The sequence below is a fragment of the Hyperolius riggenbachi genome, chromosome 5 (genome assembly GCF_040937935.1).
Source record: "Hyperolius riggenbachi isolate aHypRig1 chromosome 5, aHypRig1.pri, whole genome shotgun sequence".
NCBI lineage: Eukaryota > Metazoa > Chordata > Amphibia > Anura > Hyperoliidae > Hyperolius > Hyperolius riggenbachi.
The window spans coordinates 222,815,240-222,839,320 of NC_090650.1; the positions used below are offsets into that span (position 1 = coordinate 222,815,240).

General features: G+C 43.4%; 1 protein-coding gene across 3 annotated transcripts in view; it reads left to right on the forward strand.

Annotated features, from left to right (window-relative positions):
* The window catches only part of LOC137518608 (dynein axonemal heavy chain 5-like), a 553,928-nt gene that overhangs the window by 241,031 nt on the left and 288,816 nt on the right, over positions 1-24,081 (forward strand). For all 3 annotated transcript variants that reach the window (XM_068236692.1, XM_068236695.1, XM_068236693.1), the window contains exons 39-42: positions 7,343-7,558; positions 14,435-14,581; positions 14,794-14,966; positions 17,452-17,630. In XM_068236692.1, the coding sequence (XP_068092793.1) occupies positions 7,343-7,558; positions 14,435-14,581; positions 14,794-14,966; positions 17,452-17,630 (715 nt within the window). The remainder of the gene's footprint in view (positions 1-7,342; positions 7,559-14,434; positions 14,582-14,793; positions 14,967-17,451; positions 17,631-24,081) is intronic.

The following is a 24,081-nucleotide window of genomic DNA, read 5'->3' on the forward strand; positions in this document are numbered from 1 at the left end:
TGATTCTCCATTTTACTGGCAACCAGTGAAGAGTTTGCAGTACTGGGGTGATGTGTGAGCTGCGGGGGGCATTGGCTAGGAGTCTGGCTGCAGCATTCTGTACTAGCTGTAAGGGGCGCAGAGCCTTATCTGTAGATCCGATGAACAGGGCGTTGCAGTAGTCTAGGCGGGAGGATACAAATGCGTGAACCAGGGCAGGTAGGTCTTCAGCTGGGATAAGGTGTTTGATTTTCGCTATATTTCTTAGATGGAAGAAGGAACACTTGACGACAGCTGATGCCTGCTGTCTGAGTTTTAGATTTCCATCCAGGATCACCCCAAGGTTTCGCACAGAGTCTTTATACTGTACAGTATCTCCCCCAATTGCTAGTTTGAGGTGGTGAGCGTTTTGAACTTTATCCATCATGTGTGGACCACCTACCACCAACACCTCTGTTTTGTCAGAGTTCAGCCTCAGCCAGCTGGTGTTCATCCAATTTTGTAAATCCACTAGACACGCATTTATGGATGCTGATGGGTCTTGGGTGCCAGGCTTGAAGGACAGATACAGTTGTGTGTCATCTGCATAACAATGGTATCCTAGGCCATAGTTCTGGATTATTTTGCCCAGTGGGAGCATATAGGCTGCAAAGAGTAATGGTGATAGTACAGAACCCTGTGGAACTCCATAGGCAAGTGGCACTGGATTAGAGTAGTGTGTGCCCAGACATACTTGCTGTGTCCTGCCAGATAGGAAGGTCTGAAACCATCTAAGAACAGTACCCCTTAGGCCACAGTAATTCTTCAGTCGCTGGATAAGAATTTCATGATCCACAGTATCAAATGCTGCTGACAAGTCAAGAAGAATCAGAATTGAGCAATCACCCTTGTCCCTTGCAGTAAGTAGATCATTCATTACTCGGACTAATGCTGTTTCAGTGCTGTGCCTTTTCCTGAATCCTGACTGAAAAGTATCAAAGATGTTGTTATCTGTAAGCCTGGCTTCTAGCTGGTTGGCGACTGCTTTCTCGATAACTTTTGATAGGAATGGTAAGTTCGCCACAGGTCTGTAGTTGGTTACAGAATCAGGATCTAGTGATGGTTTCTTCAGGAGGGGTTTTATGATTGCTTTCTTTAGTTCTTCTGGGAAAAGTCCACTTTGCAAAGAGCACTGAGTGATTTTGTGAAGTGCTGGCCTGATCAGCTCTGGGCACTGCATTAAGGATCCAGTTGGGCCAGGATCCAGGTCGCAGGTAGTGGGGCGGAGACTTTGAATGAGAATTCCAAAATCTTCTACACTCAGAGTGTCAAAGAGTTGCCATGGTGGTACGGTAGTAGGCATATGCAACGTCCAGTGGTCAATTGATGTAGTTGGTGTAATGCTGGCACGGATGGTAGACACCTTGTTTGTGAAGAAGGCAGAGAATTCTTCACACCTTTCCCTGGAGTATGTGGTTGGGGCTTTTAGGCAGGAAGGATTGCAGAGTGATTCCACTGTGTGGAAGAGTTGAGCAGCTCTGTTGTTGGCTGTAGATATTTTGTGCGAGATAAAGTCTGATTTTTTCTTGGTTATTGCTTGTTGGTATTGTCTGAGGTGTTGAACTAGGCTAGATTTGTGCTCCTCAGTCCCTGATTTACGCCACTGTCTTTCTAGTCTGCGCCCTTTCTTTTTTAGATCCATGATGGTTTTGTCAAACCAATTAGCTTTCTGCTTTTTGGTTGCTGATTTGGTGCGCCATGGGGCAATACTGTCAAGTGTTTCATATATCATGGTGTTGTACTCGGTTACTAGAGTGTTTGGGTCCATTTGGCTGTGGAGCAGATTTGTAAAATCCAGGTTGGCAGTTATCCTCTCCGGTGTTAATTTACTCAGGGGACGGGTTTTGATTGTTTCTTTAGGGAGCTGCTTGATAGGGTGATGTTCAATAGTAAACTGTATTATGTGATGGTCTGACCACACCACTGGGGTTACTGTTATGTTACTAATGTCCATTCCAAGGTGGAACAGTAAGTCTAGCGTATGCCCTCCTCTGTGGGTAGCTGATTTTACAACTTGTGTGAAGCCTAGTCCACCCATGAGATTTATTAGTTCATTTGCATCTTGTGATTGAGTGTTATCAGCCCGGACGTTGAAGTCACCAAGGATGATCCATCTCGGATAAGACAGAGTTAGCATTGCCAGAAGTTCTGAGAATTCCTGTAGGAATGGGTCAGCATCTCCGGGGGGACGATAAACCACTAAAATTTTGAAGCCTTTACCAGCTGAGATCTGGGCACCTATACATTCAAAAGACTTTGTTGAGCCAACATTCAGGGCCCTGAGCTGCAGAGTTGTTTTGCCACAAATTGCTACACCCCCTCCTCTGCGGTCTCGTCTTCCCTCACTTAGGACTGAGTAATTGTATGGGATGGTTGCTTCCAGTGTGGGGCCCGCATTGGCATCAATCCAGGTTTCAGTGATGCATGAAAAATCGCATGTCTGAATAAGGTCTGCAATAATGGCTGTCTTATTGTTTATAGAGCGGGCATTGCAGAGCAATGCAGTGACTGCATGGGGCTTAGCAATGGCGACTGGGTTCACTGCCGGGGTGTTACTGCATCTCTGACTAGGGACATGGTAACTTCTGCTACTTTCAGCCTCTGATTTCCAGTAAACATCACTGGAGATCGCTGGAAAGTTCTTTCCCTTAAATGGGCCTGGGTCCCTGAAGTTGGACTGAGACTGAGTGTGGCACTTTTTATGGGCCTGGCCGCCTTTTTTACCTCTGTGCGTTTTATTTAAAATCCCTAGAGATTGCAGCAAATTAGCTTGTTTTTTTCCAATGTGAGATGCAGCTCTCAATGGCCTGAGAGATAGTAAGAAGCTGGCTGTATAGATTAACATTGCTCTTTGTGAAGGAATGGGTTAAGTAAGCTCTTCCTTTGATTGTTGTTGTTTATCAGTGGGGGGTAGACAAAAGCAAATGCTGGCCTTCAGAATCTGCTACAAGAGTTTCGTCCATTGATATGCAGAAGCATGGGGCCTACTAAGGTTTACTTAGAAAGGCAATGGAGTCAATATAATTTCAGCCTCTGAATGCATTTCAAGTATTTGTACAGTCTGCAAAAACGGATTGCCAGCTGAAGGATATTACTGCTGTTTGAGGAAGGAGGATGAATTCCCTTACCTTGGGAAGAAGACTTGGGAAGGTAGGAGATCTGCTTGCTGTGTTTCCTGGACATGCTTTTTATTGTGTTTGCTTGTTTGAAGTTGTGGACCTCATGAGTATCCAGGTGGAGAAATCCTATTCCATTGTGTGTCCTTGTAGGAGTAGAGAAGGCTTTTGTTTGTTTGTTTGTGTGGATTATCAGCTTCCCAATCCCATGCAGGACTCCAAAACCAAGGTCAGCTACACATGACTTTCATGGTGAGTACAATCCAGCTTGTAACTTAGCCATCCATAAACTTCCACGTTTCCCAGAAGGTTCCAGTTGTAGCCAGAGAGTTCATGGTGCAGAATCTGTAAGTATTTTTGTTCCTTCTGTGCATATATGTGATTAATGCTTCCCAGAGCCGAGACAAGGTGTGGAGCAGGTAAAAGGAGAGGCTGCCATCTTGAGCGCGCTCAATATATATATATATATATATATATATATATATATATATATATATATATATATATATATATTTCTATTTGCAAACTGCTGATATTCTCCAGGGAATTCGGAGCCAAGCAATGCTGGGTTCCTATCCTTGAGCAACACCAGTACATATGGCCCATAGTGTTGGGTGTGTCTGTTTTAATTAAAAGATCAACAGGAAAACCTGCAGGAAATTCAGTGGAAGGCAATCAGTATTGCAATGGATTGTGGCAAGAATGGACAGGTTGCAGTAGTCTCCTAGCAAGATTAAAGAAGAAAATGTGAAGAAGAATAAATAAGAAAGAAGACAGAAGAATTACAAAAGATTTAAAGGAGAAAACAGACAAATAGAGAGGAACATGTTGGAAGCAGATTAAAGTATATTTAATAAAAAAGAAACAGATAATAAGAAATAAGTATAAAAAAACGAAGTGTACAGGTAAAAAAAATAAATAAAGGGAGGTACTATTTTTTATTAAAATATCTTTTTTTAGAACAAAATATTAGTGTGGTTTTTACTTAACCCTTTATGGTAAATAGGGAGGATGTCAAAATAGCCCTTTTTACCTGAGTATCTGGAAGGAGAAATATCTAAGAAGCCATTTTTCAAATCTAGTTTTTTATTGATGTTCACAGACAGCTCAAATTACAGATAACTCAAAAATTAGAGCAGCCTTAAGTCACTGCCCATGTAATGATATATTTATCAATCAGATCATGTTTACTAGCAATTAACACTTCAATTTCTTCAATGTGAAAAGTTTGTTCAGCCAGTCCAACAGCACCCCAGTAATCTCCTGGTTTTAATGCTTAACTTGAGTCCAATAGTTCACAATTTTGGTACAGGACTGCCAGATGTTTACTGAGTATACTCTCTTACAAGCATTGCTCAGAGTGATCCACAGACATCTTATGTAACTTAGCAGGGGTCCGACCCTGACAGTAGCTTAAAGTTTTGTTCCTGCCTCGTTACATTTAGTGAGAACTTGTGGGCCATCTCACAGATCCTGTGCCATTGTTCAGAGGAAAACTCTGAATTCAAGACAATCTGCCATTTCTGTTTAAAGTGTAACTGTTAGGCATAAAATCAATTCTTTATTTTTATCTGGTAAACAAGTAATAATGATGCTAACCAGGCAATCCAAAAGTTTAAAATAACTCTTACTTTTCGTCTCCATAAAACATCATTCCCCAGTTTCCCTGGCTCTTATTTGGTACATCTGCTTCACAAAGCAAGTTGCAGGGCATGCTGGGTTTTCTTTCTTTCTTCTTTACTTTCCTATCAGACATAACTAATGCAGTTTGATTAGCTGAAGCCTCTTTCTTTCCCGTTTCCCCCTCCCACACCTCTGTTCCTCTCTTATTGGCCAATATTTCTGATGCTGAGACAATGCACTTTCTAATGCAGAGCTGGGTGGGAGTGTCTGAAGACTGGGAAAGGGGTGGGCAATGATACACAGACAGAGTAAGGCCCGGTTCACATTAGCATTTTTTACGGATCAGAAGCGGAACGTATACTGTACAAACGGAACGGATGTGAAAGGATCCAATGTTAACCTATGGATCCATTCACATGCGTCCGTTGGTCCGCTGATATGTTCCGATCCCTAGACCTAAAAATTGCTGCAGGCCCTAATTTTCCAGACCGTTCTGATTAGCGGAATGGATCCGGACAAAAAATGCAGCAGCACTGGGACAATGTAAAATGAAACGTTTCTTCACACTAGTGAAGTAACGGACCATTCCACGGGAGATTAGGGTATGGGCCGATGTGAACCTGAGCGATGGGAGGGTGAAGGAGGGTGCAGCAGCCGGGCGGGTGGATGAGGGAGGGTTTATACATACCTAATTTTCCGCAGCAGCCGGCGGTAGAGGCTTCCGTCTTCTTCCGCGTCATGTGACTACATGATGCGTCATGTGACTAGTCACATGACGCACTGTGTAGACACAGGGACGAAGAGGAAGCCTCTACCGCCGGCTGCTACGGAAAATTAGGTATGTATTGCTGAGTGAAAACGGATCCGATCAATCATTGATCAGATCCATTTTCACTATGTGAACCGGATCCGGATGGCTCTGTCCACATAGTGAAAACCGGATCCTTTTTGGCTGAAATGCTAATGTGAACCGGGCCTAAGGGAGGAAATTATGCCAGGATTGGCTTCAAGATAGACATAATCAAAATTGAAAATCCTACAAAGGATTTTCTTCTTTTTTTTTTACTGTAGAAAAATCACCAAAATCAAAATGTGGACAGTGCAATACATATGTTATGTAATTAGACTAGAGTAAGTATTTATCTACTTATATATGTGGGTTTTTTCTGAGATAGCATGGCTGACAGCTCCTCTTGAAATAAATATTGGAGAACAAGTTTGCACAGTGTGATCAAAGTGTTGGTAATTGCTTATTACTAGTTATTGTTATGTGGTAAATGTATAGGTAGGCCAGAATCTGCAGCCAGCAGTGTGGGCATGTACTGATTTCATGTTAATTTCACTGTAATCTCAAGGAGTAGTTAGGTACAGAAGTAGACGTGCAATAGCTCTCACTTTTGGGTTTTAGATGCAGCTCACCCTCTGCCTATGTGATTGCACCAGCACTATGGTGAGAGATCACCATATGCTATCCCTTAGCTTAGTAACTTACGGTCATATAGGCATTCATACAACATATACTTATATTAAACGTTTGCACTAAAGTTCGTGCTTTCCATTATTCAGCTTGAAAAACATTTTACATTCTTACATTCTATTGTATAATGATGTTTTTCTTGTCATTTGTTTATACTTTTGTGGTACGATACTATGGATAATGTTTTCAACTATGTTGTATTATGCTTATGATGCAGTAAATTTTTTTGGGGTAAACTGAAGTTCATGATCACAATAGCTGTTAAAGAGACACTGAAGCGAAAAAAAATATATGATATAATGAATTGGTTGTGTACTATGAATAATTACTAGAAGATTAGCAGCAAAGAAAATATTCTCATATTTTTATTTTCAAGTATATAGTGTTTTTTCTAACATTGCATCATTCTATAATATGTGCAGATTACACAACATTCAGCATTCAAAATTATTATTTCAGAGCAGTCTGCGAACTAATTACCTCTCCTCTGCCAGAGGAAAAGTAAATAGTTTACTAACAGTTGTGATAATAAAAGTCAGAAAACAGCCCTCTCCACGACTTTGAAAGTCGGAGAGATAATGGCTTTTTTTGTATAGAGATAACAACTGGAGTTTCTTAACTCTTCCTGTACTAGAAACAATTAGACTGATGTATCTGATCTTAATGTTTTATTTCTTAGCTGTACTACACCTACAAATCATAATATCATAGTTTTTTTTTTCGCTTCAGTGTCTCTTTAAATAGACAACATCACAAATACACGACTAACCTTGTTTAACATAAGTAATCTTACTTTACAAAAAAAAATTCAATATTTTGCACAGGTAACCTCAATAAGGTATTCTTCTTTTAGTTGGTAGCTATACTAACCTTTTACTTTGCATAACATTGCAAGTGAGTCTTGTGCAATATGAAGCAACTTGAATAACATAAAAACACAAAAACAACATATAAGGTGTGTATTTTCAGATCTTTTTATAGTGAGTGTAAATCAACATGAATTTAAAATGAGAGATGAGTGTTTGCAATTGATGATTATTACATTGAACTTCATCAGCGTGGAATTTCATGGCTTAGAGTTATCATTTTTGTTTTTTTGTTTTTTTAGGGAAATGTGGAATCATGGCTTGGTCTTCTTCTTAACGGTGTTAAGAAAACGTTGCACACTATAATCAGACAAGCATCTATTGCTATAAGTGATTCAGGTTTTAAGCTGTATGACTTCCAGGCTATGTATCCTGCGCAAGTTGGCCTGCTGGGAATTCAGATGATCTGGACAAGAGATGCAGAAGAAGCTTTAAATATTTCCAAAACTGATAGAAAGGTAATTCATTTTTTTCAGTACTGTGTTGAGGAATAAAACTGGAAAGAAAAATAAAAAGGTTACTGCTTTACGTAAATTTTGTCAAACCAAAATCAGATCATTTGTTTTACCACACATGAAAGTATGTTTTTTTTGGTCAGCCCCATTCATATTTTTGAAGGTTTACTTTAACCACTTGCCGACCGCGCACTCATACCGCGCGTCGGCAAAGTGGCAGCTGCAGGACCAGTGACGCAGTTCTGCGTCGCCGGCTGCAGGCTAATTAATCAGGAAGCAGCCGCTCGCGCGAGCAGCTGCTTCCTGTCAATTCACGGCGGGGGGCTCCGTGAATAGCCTGCGGGCCGCCGATCGCGGCTCGCAGGCTAAATGTAAACACAAGCGGAAATAATCCGCTTTGTTTACATTGTACGGCGCTGCTGCGCAGCAGCGCCGTAAGGCAGATCGGCGATCCCCAGCCAATCAGCGGCCGGGGATCGCCGCCATGTGACAGGGGACAGCCTGCCACTGGCTGCACAGGACGGATAGCGTCCTGTGCAGCCCAGATTAGCCAGGGGGGACAGGGATGAGAGGGAGGGGGGGAATTTCGCCGCGGAGGGGGGCTTTGAGGTGCCCCCCCCCGCAACACCCAGGCAGGCAGGAGCGATCAGACCCCCCCAGCACATCATCCCCCTAGTGGGGAAAAAAGGGGGGCGATCCGGTCGCTCTGCCTGCACCCTGATCTGTGCTGGGGGCTGCACAGCCCACCCAGCACAGATCAGCTAAAACAGCGCTGGTCCTTAAGGGGGGGTAAAGGGTGGGTCCTCAAGTGGTTAAGAAACAGCACCCAGCAACAGTGGATTGGGTGGACGAATAACACAAGACAAAATCATGTAAAAATCTCACCTGCTTGCACCTTTAATTGTAGAACCAAACTTGACATGCTCATGGACGTCTGTGGAAAACAGGCAATCCAATGATACATAAAGAGGAGAGAAACCGGGCACCTGTCAAGAATTTTCATTTTACAGTAATACAGTGCTTCCATCATGCTTCCATCGTGATTACTTTGCAAAGCATGCTGATTTTTTTGAAGGTCTTTAACTGTCTTTAGTCTTTTAACTGCCTTTAGTCTTAGAGACACCCTGTGGAACACTAGAAAATTGATTACAGTAATATATTGGTCATGGCCGGATTTCCGCACAGGCCTCCTAGGCCGGTTCCTAGGGCAGAAACCTGCCGACAGGAGAGCTGGGGCGGGTGTCACAGACCGGCAGCAGATCAGCTGTTCTTCCGTAATTTGCTGTCTTTTGCTGTACTGTTGTCCCCAGTCTCTCCTGCATCCACAACACAGAGGAGAGCGCCCTTGGCCTTCCCTTCTCTCCTCTCTGACACTGAGGGGCGGGGCTGAGAAGAGACAAGCCGTGAAGCCGGGAGATTTGAGCCCAGGAGGAGGAAGTCCACAGAGAGCAGACGGGGTAGGCATTAGGCAACTTAGTATGGAGTCAGCTTTGTGAGGGTCAAGGAGGGAGAAGTGTGTGTGCAAAACTGCAGGCATTTTGCACACTTTCTCCTAAGCTGCTGTGGAGTCGTGAGTGACCAGCTGTCTCCCTCTCCCTCCTTTTTCCTCTCTCCCGGACCCTGTGACTCTGTGACTTCTGAAGCTGCTTTTAACAGGGCTGCCGGATGCTCCCCTACTGTCCTGTGTTAGCTGGCTTCTATCACTCTTATCACCATACAGCCCCCTCTCTCTTTTCATGTTGTTAGGCAGCTCTTCTCCTCCTCCCACAGTCATTTCCATGTAACACATACAAGGCTATTCATATATGGGGGGTTCCTTTTGTTATTCCTACTACAGTCACAATCTAATACCCTACCATATCATTATGATGTATTTATATGGCACTGACATCTTCTGCAGCACTTTACAGAGTCATGCCACTGACTGTCAGAGGAGCTCACACTCTAATTCTACCATAGCCATAGTCTAATGTCCTATCATTATGTATTTATCTAGCGCTGATACCTTTGTCAGCGCTGTACAGAGAACATGGTCATGTCACTGACTGTTCTCAGAGGAGCTCACACTCTAATCCTACCATAGTCATAGTGTAATGTCCTACCATATGCTTATTATATATTTATATAGCACTGGCATCTTTTGCAGCACTTTACAGAGTACATAGTCATGTCACTGGCTGTCCTCAGAGGAGCTCACAATCTAATCCTACCATAGTCATAGTGTAATGTCCTACCATATTATTATTCTGTATTTATATAGCACAGACATCTGCTGCAGCACTTTACAGAGTGCATAGTCATGTCACTGACTGTCCTCAGAGGAGCTCACAATCTAATCCTACCATAGTCATAGTCTAATGTCCTACCATACTATTATGTATTTATCTAGCACTTATACCTTCTGCAGCACTGTACAGAATGCATAGTCGCTATCCTCAGTCAATTTAATCACCTTAATCTTGTGATCAGACTCTCTAACCTGAGATGGTACACTGGACATTATATATACTTACCTGGGGCTTCCTCCAGCCCCATGAGCCCTGTGGCCTTCCTCCCTGGCCTCTTTGCCCCCTCTATTCTGGCGCTATGACTCCCGGTAATCCCCTGCGATGTGGGCCCTCTGTGTTACGCCTTTGTCCCCGAGAGCGTCCTGTGCAGTACTGCTGCGCAGGCACAAAACGCTCCTGGAAGCAGTAGCGCAATGAGGGGTGCACGTCTGGACGAGCTGCGTATGCGCAGAAGAGCACTTCCAGCCGGATTACCGGGAGGCATAGCACAAGAGGCCACAGTGCTCATGGGGCTGGAGGAAACCCCAGGTAAGTATACATATAGCCCAGTGTACCATCTCAGGGTCACATTAATTTTAACCCTTTTTCCCATAATCCTATTGTTAAATTCCTAGCCTCACCCTAAACTGCCAAAAGCCCTAGCCTTTAATCTCCACTAACCACTTTTTTGTGTGGGGGGGGGGGGGGGGTAAATATCTAAGCCTAATATCCTGATCTATCAGATCCTAATTCTGCTGATTGTCATGGGGCGGCTGAAGGTAGTGGGCCTTGGGCGGTAACAAGTACAAATCCGGCCCCGATATTGGTTACTTTACTGAGCAAGTAGAGACGAGTCTGTCAGTTTGAAGTAAATTGTTCCTCTGAGTAGCAGTAAGTACAATGCTCTAAAATACCTCAAAAATAAGGGAAAATTGTGGAGCTACTCAGTGCAGTACTGACAAGTTCTAGGAAAGCATATCTGGCTAAGAATACTTAGAGGTGGTTCCCAACCTTATGACCAGCATAAGGAGACATTATCCTGTCTCCATTCAGGTCTCTGATTCCTCTGTAACTGGATTCTATCTCTACCAAAAGTTATTTTCCTTTCTTAGATATAGATAAGTAATGAAATAAGGACTAGCGAATAAAAAAAAAGTATGAGAACAGTAATAGCAGGAAAGAGTATAAATATTGTAAAGAACAATCATTTATATGTGAGCAGCCACCTGAATACAACCTGCAACTTCCCTATCAAGGTGTAGCTGCCACCATGTAATCTGTATGTACCACACTAAACAATAATAACACCAGGCTGCTTCCTGTGCATAAATATAATTTAATTGTACTGCAAAATAGAAATCGGTTCCAACTGGGTTTTCACTTCAATATAAGATCAATCAATTAAAAGCATTGCCGAAGGAGCTCATCATATTCCACTGGTCTCTGCATGGTATTGTATACAGCAGTAAGGTAACATAACATAATTATATTGTAATGGTACGATCACAATGGTACATTAGCAGTGTATTGTTAACATACCATTACAGCATGAGAGTGAATGTAATCAACAAAACATTTATGGGACTGAGCACCCTTTTGCATTGTTGGGTGGATTTCTGCAAAATATACAGTATCAGGACATTATATGCAAGAAGGTCCTACAGTGCATGGAGAGAGCTGCAGCCACTAAAAGCACACACAGTAAGCCATCATGGAGCATTAGAAGTCTTTCCCAAGACCAGCTTACTGAATAGGTACCTGGATTTAAACCCTGGTGGCCTATGTCAAAGATGGTGTCTTTAACCCTCTTGCGTTACACGGTTTTTACACCTTTAAGTTCCTGACATTTTTGACACTTTAGCTGCGTCATTTTGATACAGCAGTAACTTTTTAAAGGATACCACAACTGAAAAAAAGAAAGGTGCATTGGCTAGGGAGGGAAAATTAGATACTTACCGCCTCTCTTGTTCCCCTCCATCAGCCGCCGGTCTTCTCCAACAGATGCCGGTGTCCGGGCGATTCTCCTCACCTCTAACCCGGACATACTGCGCCGCGCATGTGCAGTATGTCCGTTCTTCACCGCTTCTGCCGGGGTGTAATTTCGGCAGAAGCAAGTTCACTCCCCTGGCTCCTCCTTCCGTGGAGTGCAAGACGCTATGAAGGAGGAGCCAGGGGAGTGAACTTGCTTCTGCCGAAATTACGCACCGGCAGAAGCGGTGAAGAACGGACATACTGCGCATGTGCGGTGCAGTATATCCGGGTTAGAGGTCAGGAGAGTCGCCCGGACACCGGCATCTATTGGAGAGGAACGGCGGCTGACGGCGGGGAACAAGAGAGGCAGAGAGTATCTAATTTTCCCTCCCTAGCCACCGCACCTTTCTTTTTTTCAGTTGTGGTATCCTTTAATTATCTATGCCATCTTCGTGATAAATATCTTGTTTTTTTCAGTACAGTAAAGTATGCTTTCTTTGGGTAATATTTTTCTCCCAAAACTATTTTGTTTTATAGTCCATTTATGGGGAAAAATTAGGCGTAAATGTAGAAAACAAACATTTTTTCTTTTTTCACCCTCCCTAATTTTCACATCACACGTTCCACAGTTATAAAACATTTACAAATAAATAATTTGGCCCTTCCCAATTAAAATGATACCCCATATGCCACATTTTACTTCTAGCTGAGCATGTGTTGGACCATTATCCCCAGTCTGCGCGTCTGTGTCGATCGAATGTGTTTGTTAGGACGACAGTTCAGGGGGCATAGAGCTGCACAGATGCATCACTTGGCAAAGGCAGAGCGTTACATCTGTAGAGCATTGGGGCCTGAAACGTTTGCCCTAGCGATTGCATCCGATCGCTACTAGGGACAGTCATTAAAAGTTTATAAACAGGCATAGGTATTGCAAGGGTTAATAATGGGTTAATAGACTAAGTTTGGGTTAAAAATTAATGGGGAATTAAAAAAAATACTTTTTATTTAATTGGGCCCATGTCACTTTGATTATTTTTTTTTATTTACTTTTACAACTTTTTTCTTTTTCTAACTTTATTGCATGATTGTTGCTAGCTAACAGCAACTATCATTCACAGGACCATTAACGTGACTGTGCACGGGCGGGAGACCACGCTCGCGGTGGCGGCAGGCAGAGGGATTTAATGCAGGATGTAGATTCTACGTCCTAGAACACACAGGGGGACTAATTAGGACGTAGAATCTATGTCCTGGAACCTTAAGGGTTAACCTATACACTATCCAGCCCTTGCTCCTAGTGCAAACCTCATTCAAGACAAGACAAATAACATTTATATCGCGCTTTTCTCCTGGCGGACTCAAGGTGCCAACAACTGTAGGAGTAGTAAGGTTGTTGAGTTAGTATAGACTTGTGTAAGTTATGACATCATATGTGTGAGACTTTGAAACCAAAATGTCATTATTATTTGTGTGTTGTGATTGGCTGCAGTAAGAAGACAGGCTTGGAAACAATATTAAGTGAATGATTGAGTGAGTGTGTGTGGCTTATCTAAAAAACAAAAAAAAGCATGTTAATTGTATTATAATGGGATTATGCATACATTTGAATCTGGGTGGGAATTAAGGGCATGTTTTGAAGGAGTTTTCACCTCAATCATGTGTCTGAGAACTTTTTTCTTTCAGTACCATTGTAAATGGGGTTGGTGATATTCTGTGAGTGGGTGAACACCCATAAAGAAAGAGAGAGTAAGACATTTTAAGTAGTCATCCTCCAACTTTACAGCCTTGGAATAAGTTTTAAAAAGGCATTATAAATATGCGAGTGAAATTAAGCAGCATGTTTAGATCTTTTTGTGTTTGTTATAAATAAATCTTGTTTTAGGGGTACACATTAAAGAGCACCTCCAGCGCGCAAAACAATACATTTACTCTATACCTTATATAAATCTAACATACAATCATCTATTAAATATTGACTCATCTTGTCTCCTGTGATTATAAACAATTTTTAAACTGGTAAAACTGCCATGGAGGTTTCCTGAAGCTTCTCTGAAGAAGACTGGTGGTCTGTGACCATCTTCACCTGTGTTGCCATGGCCCTCAGTTTGGCAGCCGTGGCCAATATGTACTTAATATTTATATAATGTCCTTTAGGACTGAAGGCACTGAAGAGCTGCAGCCACCAGGGGGTACTCAGTAGACCATCCTATTGGCTAGCACATGGTAATATCTGGGAGTGGATGTGGATATTACAGCCATGTTACTCCCACCACTATATTAAATGGAGGGGGGCATGCGTGATGCAGTGGCGAGAGGGTACTACAAATTGCATGTGATGCGGTGGTCCTTGGGATGGTAAAGAAAAGTCAGAACAGAGTACCAATTGGAGCACTCAGAAGTACTTTGGTTCCATGCACAGTCCAGGGATATTTTAGAGTTATGTCGCCCAAAGATGAAACGGAGTTGAGTATATGGGTCATTTTGGGGGTAGAGGGTACAGTATAGGATTAGTGAGGGGAAAGTTTGCCATGTATTCCTGACATTTGGGTTTTAATGCAAGAAAAATGTGTAATGAAATTCTGTTATAGTAGAGAGTATTGTGATTAGTCATTCCTAATCTTGCACATCTTTTCTGTTAAAGGTTATGCAAACAACTAGTCAGAAGTTCCTTGATCTTTTGAATGATTTAATCGACATGACAACACGGGATCTGACCAAAATGGAGAGGACCAAATATGAAACTCTAATCACCATTCATGTTCACCAGAAAGATATCTTTGATGATCTGGTAATTAAAATGTTATCATTTGCATTCATTTAAATAATTAAAGTGAGATAAATGCAGTGTTATCAAGGAATGCTCTATTTATGTATTGTTACCTGTTGTATTTAGACATACTGCTTATAATGAAAAGATCATTGCAGGCTGTTGTGATAAAAACTAAGGAAAGTTTCATTACTTGCAGTTAAACCAAGACATTTGTCTCTTTTATTTTTCAGGTCCGCATGAACATTAGATCCGCTTCAGATTTTGAATGGCAAAAACAGTCAAGGTTTTACTTTGTAGAAGATATAGATAAATGTATCATTCAGATTACAGATGTTGAGTTCAGCTATTGTAATGAGTACCTGGGGTGCACTGACCGTCTCGTTATAACCCCTCTGACTGATAGGTACAGTATGATGGATATAAACCTTGCTTATATTATAAAGTATATAGTGTTAGGGCAGTTTGGACTTCTCTTGAGAAGTTCTGAGATTACTCTGCTATATATATATGTTAGTATGTATAGTGATTGTTTGTTGTGTTTTAGGATTTTTTTTTTATTTATTACTTTCATCACAGATTTATATAGTGCTGACACTGACACGTTTTCTGTGATTCTTTGCAGAAGACATCAGAAATCTTACATTCTATCTGTAGTCTAGGTCCAGTTCTGGGGTATGTAGTTATCATACTGGCATGCACACACACACACACACACACACACACACACACACACACACACGGCCGGATGTCTGGCAAGCCCACCTAGGCCGTGGCCTAGGGCGCCAGATAATTGACCCTTGTTTAGGGTGGCATTTTATTACCTTGTTTCAAAGCAAACATACTTTCAAAGCGCCCACCACCCGCCCGCGCTATCATTCATTCTGGCCAGACCCGGTCCGTCTGCAGCCGCCCTCTGCAAACCCTGATTCAGGGTGGCTGGCTGCGGACGGACCGGGTCTGGCTGCCTCATGTCATGCTGGCTTCTTGTGTAATGGTGGAGGTGAGAGTAGCCGGCGGCCAGAATGAATGATAACGCGGGCGAACTGCGGGCGCTTTCTAAAGTATGTTTGCACAGTGCAAGAAGCCTGGATGGTCGGGGCTGCAGACACACGTGAAGGAAGCAGCAAACGGCGGGCAGAAGCAGCAAACATACAGCTGCAGGCAACTTACGGGGGCGTGCAGTTCAGCCTGGTCTGGGAGAAGAACTTGACTTCCTGCAGAAATTAAGAGATGCGGGCAGCTGTTTGTTCCTCTCCCCTCCCATACGAGTCAGACACAGCAAAGCACGGGGGAAGGTGAGAGTGCTCAGCTGAACAGAATTCAGCTCACATGGGAGAGGCAGGATTCTTGTGCAGCCTTCACTGGCTGCAGGAAGCTGAAAGATCCAATATGTCTTGTATCTCTGATGCGGTTTCTTGCCTGCATGCATGTGAGTGCCTGTCCTACTCCTGAGTCCTGACACCTTCTTCCCCACCCCACCCCACAGCGTTAGGTGGCCTATTGGACCCCTTCCTCTCCATCGAGGTACCACTTTTCCCAGCAAGTCCACCCCATTTATACAGGTACTACAGCTGTCAGCTGTCCCTCCTCCTCAGAGCTTCCAGCAAGCACTCCAACCCTCCCCCCTCCTCTATAAAGGCACTACAGCTGCCAGCATGCTCCTCTCCTTCATGGAGGCACCAGAGGTCCCAGCATGCTCCCCCTTCCATAAAAGCACCACAGATCCTAGCATACCCCTCCTCCTTCATATAGTATTGTGTTTTCCCTCAGGGCCCCAGTGCTATCTTGCGACCCTCCCCCCTGTCTCCCCCAAAGTGAATAGTGGTCCCCCAGAGCTTCTGAGTATTTTCATCAGAGCACACAAACACCCGGCCAGCACTGGAGTATGTACGTGCCATTAGGTCACAGAGGTGAGGTGCCCACAAGGATGGAGCACACAGAAGAGCAAGCTTGTCGGACAGGTGAGTGTGATCCACTGAAAATGTTCTGCAGGGGCTCTGGGGGCCCAGCAGCCATCTTCGAGGCCCTAGGGGACAACCCAATACTATATGGGAGCACTATATGGGAGCTGTGGTGCCTCTATGGAGGGACGGAGCATGCTTGGAGGTGTGGTACTTCTATAAAGGGGGTGTAGGGCTTGCTGGCAGCTGTGGTGCCTCTATGGAGGGGGAAGGGGTAGTCCAGGGGCTTCCTGTATCTTCCTATACCCCACCTCTCCAGTGGTGGGTTCCTCTGGTTAAATAGGTTTCTTCAGTATGCAAGTGCGACTGTGGGCTAGTGTATCTGTGCTGGGCATGCACAAGTAAGGTCCGCACATGCCCAGTAATGTGCACAAAAAGTAAAGTAAAAAAGCCTTGCACAAGTGCCTTAGTTCTACTGGGCATGCGCAGACCTTACTTGTGCATGATCTGTATGGACACGCTCGCCCATGCCTGCACAATAAAGAAACCTACTCAAACAGAGAGTGACCCAGTGCTGGAACAGTGGGGTGTAAGACGTTTCCTTTAGTAGTTTTAGGGACTGTTCTTTTGTATGCTTAGGAGGGGGGGCGGTGGTGGAATTTGTTGTGTATAGATATATATTGGGGGGTGCTGGTGACAGGCGGCCATGGGCGGTAGAAAGTACAATTTTGGCCCTACACACACACACACACACACACACACACGCACGCACGCACGCACGCACGCACGCACGCACGCACACACACACACACACACACACACACACACACACACACACACACGCAGATAAGGCCCTGTCTTTGATTGAAATCTGAAACTAGTCCTGTAAAGTACAGTTAGCCATAGCTGCAGTGTCTCCTTTCAGTGTGTTATGGTTTGGTGTGGTTGACATTATTGCAGTTCATATTTTATTTTGAACTGTTACAGGTGCTATATCACCTTGTCTCAGGCTCTGGGAATGAGCATGGGTGGTGCACCAGCAGGACCTGCTGGCACTGGAAAGACCGAAACAACCAAGGATATGGGCAAGTGCCTTGGAAAATATGTAGTGGTCTTCAATTGCTCTGACCAGATGGACTACAGAGGATTGGGTCGAATATACAAAGGTATAATATTTCCATTGTAATTTATTTAATAAATCAGGTAAATAATACATTCTTAATAAATAAGCTGTCTGATAAACATATATCACCCAAGGTTTCTGCCAAGCTTGATATGCACAATGCCATCCTGACATGATCTACTGCTATGCAGTCAGCTTCACCACTACACATTTTAGTCTCCTCATAAGCACGTCATTTTCTGTCTTTGAATACTATTTTCTTACCAGTAGATGGCAATCTACATCAATTTATTTTGGATGGGCTCATTTAGCCTCTAGTTATGGAGATTATATAGATTTAATTAGACAAATTAGAACACATGAAAAAAAAAGAATTTGAAATGTTTGGCACATATATAAATTAATGGTGCATTTAATTTGAATATACTTATGTTGCTGAATGGAAAATGATTATAAACTCAATGTCCTTTTCACTGCTGCTGATTTGGATTACTAAAAGAGAAATAACTACAAATAGCAAGGCAAGCTTTAAGATATAAACCCAATTCAAAATCATTTTAAAAAATCAAACATGCTGCATTTTCTACAATATAACTATATTCGTTTTCAGCATTGTCTCCCAAACCTATTCTCAAGTTGCACCAATCTAGACCTAGCGTTTTGCAAGTATCGTTATACACACATAGTTTGAGTAACTATGTTGAGTAATCATAAAAGCTGCCATTTAGAAAGTAATAAAAACAAAACAAAAACAAACTACCCAGACATCATGCATCAGACAGAATCACACACCTGCAGCAAATAAACATCTAGTTTAGGTAGAGTAGGCTCAAAATAGCTGATCTGCATACATGTTCACACTGAAAAAAGACAGGAGCGGAGTAGCCTTGCCATCCAGGGACGTTTATAGACATAGGCCAACTAGGTTTGAACCTTGCTTGCCACCTAGTGGGCAAGGTGTACATTGCACCCTTTCATTGTGAAGTGCCTGTCCAGGAGCCCTGCAGTCACAGAAGAGGGAACAATGGTCTGCTTCTCCCTCATTATCTACATCAATGATACAGGAGCTGAAACTCAGGGTGATGTTTCTCAATTTACTTCAAGAGATAGCAGAAGCTTCTTATGACCCTGAATCTCAGGGCAATGCAATGCAAATGTGTTGGAAGAAACAGACATCCTGGCAGGTTAGGTGCAGTCTGTACTGCATTTACACATACCTCATTAAGTTGATTGAAGATCTCCTCGCACCCGACACCCCACACCACCACTTCCCACCGCCAGCTCTAGCTATACTAAGTATAACTAGAGCTAAAACATCTTTAAATTTTGGCTTCAAGCTGTTAACAGACCAATGGGGATCAGGAGGACCCCCATTAGTCTGTTATTAGTCCAGTGGGGAGCCTTGGAGCCAAAATATAAAGATTCTTTAACTCTAGCTATACTTAACCTATTTTGGTTCCTGGACGTAGAAACTACGTCCAGGAACCATGCGCGCTACCGCGCGCTCCCGCGGCCGATCGCGCGTGTGCACGCGCGCTCCCGGCCCGCGGTTCGTTAGCCAGGCAATCAGTGAATCGGGCTATAGTGCCAGATCACTGATTGCTCGCCCCCGCTGAAAAAGCGACAGCTTCTCTCGGAAGCTGTGCTTTTTCTGGCTGTTCCCTCCCCGATGCGTCACTCTAAGCGTGTGTTACGCTTAGAGTGACGTCATGTAAACAAACTCATGGCCGCCATCTTGTGGCCAAAAAGTAATACTACAACTGAAAGTAAAAAAAAAATAAAAATTAACACACATTTACATTATAAATCTATTGTTTACCTCCCACCCTCCCAAAACTACCCAAATAAAATGTTTACTATAAAAAAAAACCCATTACAATAAAAAAAAAAATGTAAATATTTACCTAAGGGTCTAAACTTTTTAAATATCAATGTAAAGATGAAATATTTCTATATTTTTTTTTATTTTAAACTTGTAAATAGTGATAGATGCAAAATGGAAAAAATGCACCTTTATTTCCAAATAAAATATTGTCGCCATACATTGTGATAGGGACATAATTTTAACGGTGTAATAACCGGGACATATGGGCAAATACAATACGTGAGTTTTAATTATGGAGGCATGTATTATTTTAAAACTATAATGGCTGAAAACTGAGAAATAATGAATTTTTCCATTTTTTTCTTATTCTTCCTGTTAAAATGCATTTACAGTAAAGTGGCTCTTAGCAAAATGTACCCCCCAAAGAAAGCCTAATTGGTGGCGGAAAAAAAACAAGATATAGATCAGTTCATTGTGATATGTAGTGATAAAGTTTTAGGCTAATGAATGGGAGGTGAACATTTTTCACGTGAAAACGACGGAATGCGAATGGGTTAATATAGCTAGAGCAGCTCCCACTCCCTCCTGCATGGCTCCGCTCTCCTCCCCGCATACTGCACTTATAGCGCCCACCCACGCTGTCACCCTGGAGCACCCTGATATCAGGGTGCTATGGGTGCTCCAGGATGACAGCGTGGGTGGGCGCTATGAGTGCGGTATGCGGGGAGGAGAGCAGAGCCACACAGGAGAGAGACAGAAATGCTCTAGCTATACTAAGTATAGCTAGAGCTAGCAGTGCGGAGCGGCCGTGTGTGGTGTCAGGTGTGCGGAGATCTTCAATCAACTTAATTAAACTCGCAATGTTAGAGAATATTGGTGTGGGACATTTCCGAGGATATTGGAGTGGGAACATTTCCTTAAAGGTACAGGCAAGTATTTCTGGTTAATTAAGAAAAATAAAATACTTTTTTTATTGTTGTTTTTTTATTTCATTTAACCCTTTGTGGATATGGGTAAGGGGTACTCTTTAAGGGGACTTACAGTACACTCTTAAAGGGGATTCCCAGATGCCTTCATGACCCCGGGTGTCATCGCCACCACCTTTTCCTGCGGCATCAGAGGTGGGGAAGAGCCCCTTGTACGTGGATTGGACAAGGGCTCTGGGGGAGAGGGGAAAGCTTGGCCACCCCTCTCCCCCATGTGGGCGTGTATAGCTGAGGGTGCGAATCCCCACGCTCCTCATCCTGGCTATCCCAGCCTGCATTAAGACAAGGGGTAAAAGAGGCTCAGGAGGGGGGACCCCACATCATTTTTTTTTTAATTTCTCACACTCTGAACATACAAAAATGACATCTACTGTTTATTCCGGCGTATAAGACGACCCTCAACTTTTCCAATTAAAATATACATTTTTTTATATACTCGCCCTATAAGACTACCCATCTTGACTCTTGGACATTTGTATACTGTGCTGTATGTACTGGTGCTATACTGTATAAACAGGTACAGATACTGGTGCTGTACTGTATGTGGTACCCAGTATACAACAACCAACCAATCACGGCAAGTGATGTACTTTCCCGGCGATTGGCTGGTTGTTGTATAGAAAGCCTGCTTGGATTGGTCAGCTATCCCTGTCTCCAAGGCTATCAGAGCCATAGCTCAAACATGCCTCTTTCACCCATCTGGCCCGCCCTTACCTCCTTCCCTGCCTGTCAGATCTCGCATATGTGCACCTGTGCTGCTTCACTGCAGTCCTCAGGAGTGAGATCTGAGAGCCAGAGAAGGAGGTACAGTAATAGGATACAAGGGCAGGCCAGACGGGTGAAAGAGGCCTCTTTTTCTGGGCACTCTGCCGCACTCTCTATTTTTTCCATTCCCCGGGTATCCCGGACGCCTGCAGCTTGCTCCACCCTTCACTTACACCTTCCCAGTGAGGTGCCCCCTCACCTCGGCATTGGGATCGCTTTTAGTCACCTCTTTCCAGGAATCCTGGTGAGTGGATTTTCTTCTACCATACTACAGCACCGACCTTGCTGCTTTCATATGGTCACCACATATGGTGGGGATGAGGAAGCGGATGTTTTTGAGTTCCCCCCACCGTATACGGCAATCACAGATTCTCCAGTCCAGCTCAAGTTTCAGCACCCATCCTATAAGATGACACCCGGTGCATAAGACGACCCCTGACATTTGAAAAGATTTTCCTGGGTTAAAAATTAGTCTTATATGCCAGAATATACAGTATATACATGTTAATATATTGTCTGTCATTTTAGCGCAGTGACTTTGCTATACTTTGCTATTTTTTCCCTCTAAATTTAACTACCTAAGGCCTATGTAATGCCTATGGGTGCAATCAAGGCGGCAGCCCCAGGACCGCCTAACGCCAATTGGCATCAAGTAGTTTGCAGGATATCGCGCGCTGGTGCACGCGCATCTCCGCATGGATGACAGAGCTCCGCTCCACCATCAGTCTCCTAGCGGGGATCGCCGCTAGGAGACTTTTAGATGGCAGAACAGCTGTCTATTTACTTAGTACAGCACTGCAATCTAAGGCAGCGTTGTACTGGGGACCTGGGGGACTCAGGAGCGATCCGCTGTGATAGGTGATGGGGGAGGAAGGGTTAGAAAAAAAAATAAAAACTGACATTTTTTAAAAAAATAATAAAATAAATATTTATTAAAACTAAACAAACATCATATCATGAGAATGGACGAACTCACTCAGACAGCCCAGTCCAACCCCCATAATTTCACCTCCAGGTGGGCGGTGTGGACGGAGTTCAGGGACTCTGCTGCCTTCAACAGGTTCCTTAAAAATTAGAACCCCCCAATAGTAGCCACCGGAGTCTTCGGCCAGGCTCTTCGCCATATCCAATCATAGGACCCTTAGCTACCCCTTAACTGTGGTTCTCTCCCTCCCTCTCCCAACATCTCTCTCCAACATCTCTCCCAACAACTCTTTTTAGGTAATAATGGGCAAAATACTTTTCATGGCAATACGTATGGCCGGTGTGTGGGTTTTCTTTAAAGGATACCACAACTGAAATGTGACATAATGAGATAGACATGTGTATGTACAGTGCCTAGCACACAGATAACTATGCTGTGTTCCTTTTTTTCTTTCTCTGCCTGAAAGAGTTAAATATCAGGTATGTAAGTGGCTGACTCAGTCCTGACTCAGACAGGAAGTGACTACAGTGTGACCCTCACTGATAAGAAATTCCCCTTTTTTACCTCTTTCTTGCTCTCAGAAGCCATTTTCTGCTAGGAAAGTGTTTTATAGTTGGAATTTCTTATCAGTGAGGGTCACACTGTAGTCACTTCCTGTCTGAGTCAGGACTGAGTCAGCCACTTACATACCTGATATTTAACTCTTTCAGGCAGAGAAAGAAAAAAAGGAACACAGCCTAGTTATCTGTGTGCTAGGCACTGTACATACACATGTCTGTCTCATTATGTCACATTTCAGTTGTGGTATCCTTTAAATCATTGATATCATCAGTAAGTAATGGTTCTATAGTTACTCTTCCCCCATATAGCTTTGAGAGTAGTAGTGATTACTTTTTAGCAGTAGCCGCCCTCCCATACCTACACTACGCCAATATGGGTTAGGTAACTGGTTGCTACACTAATATCATCTCTGTTATAAGGTGTTATAATGTGGAAATTAATCTTACTTTGTAAGTGATACCGTTGGTCCCTTCCCCCTCCTCCCCCCCTAACCCCCCCCCTCGTCTTTCCCACTCCCCTTTACCTTCCCCCCCCCTGTCCTACTTGTTCCTCCCTCCCTATCCCTACCTAAAAATGAGGACACGCTTGCTTTCTCAGGCTGTCTTTATATAGGACTATCGTTGTATGTATCTCCTTATGTACACTGTCACAATTTGATGGTCTGTATGTTCTTTTTTCAAACACCTCAATAAAATTTGATTGTTTAAAAAAAAAACGAAACAAACAATCCTGGGGGCGATCTGACCCCACCAACAGAGAGCTCTGTTGGTGGGGAGAAAAGGGGGGGGAATCACTTGTGTGCTGAATTGGACAGCCCTGCAGTAAAGCTGCAGTGGCCCAATTAGAAAAAAATGGCTGGTCACTTGGGGGGTTTAACACCACGGTCCTCAAGAGGTTAAAATCAATTTTCTCAAAATATTTAAGATCTTTTTGATTTTTTTTCTCTTGTACCCACTGTTCGCTTCCACATACCTAGCAAATTTGATGTTTCTAGCACATAAGGGGGCTTTGTTATTAACCGCTAAAGTTGGCAGCTGTTAAAACTTTTGCCACATTCAGAAGGAGAACTTTAAAATCAATTCTCTCAAAAACTATAAGGTCTTTTTAAAAAAATGTTTTCCTCTTGTACCCACTGTCCTCCTCCACATACCCTACAAATTTGGTGTTTCTAGCACATAAGGGGGCTTTGCTATTAACCGCTAAATCCTGCGGCTGTTCGCCTGCCTGTTATGTTTGCATGGTCAGAATCCTGTTGACCCAGTTACAGGCGGTAGGCGTGGGCTCCCCCAGGGCGTGGAGTCTAAAGAAACCACAGGGTCTTCACCAGCGCAACCCGCAAGGGATGATGGGCCCCTACCCCTAATGGCCAGGAGACTGCTTTGCTGCCTGTGGCCACCAGGTCACGACCCCTGGGTTTGCCCCACCGGTAACC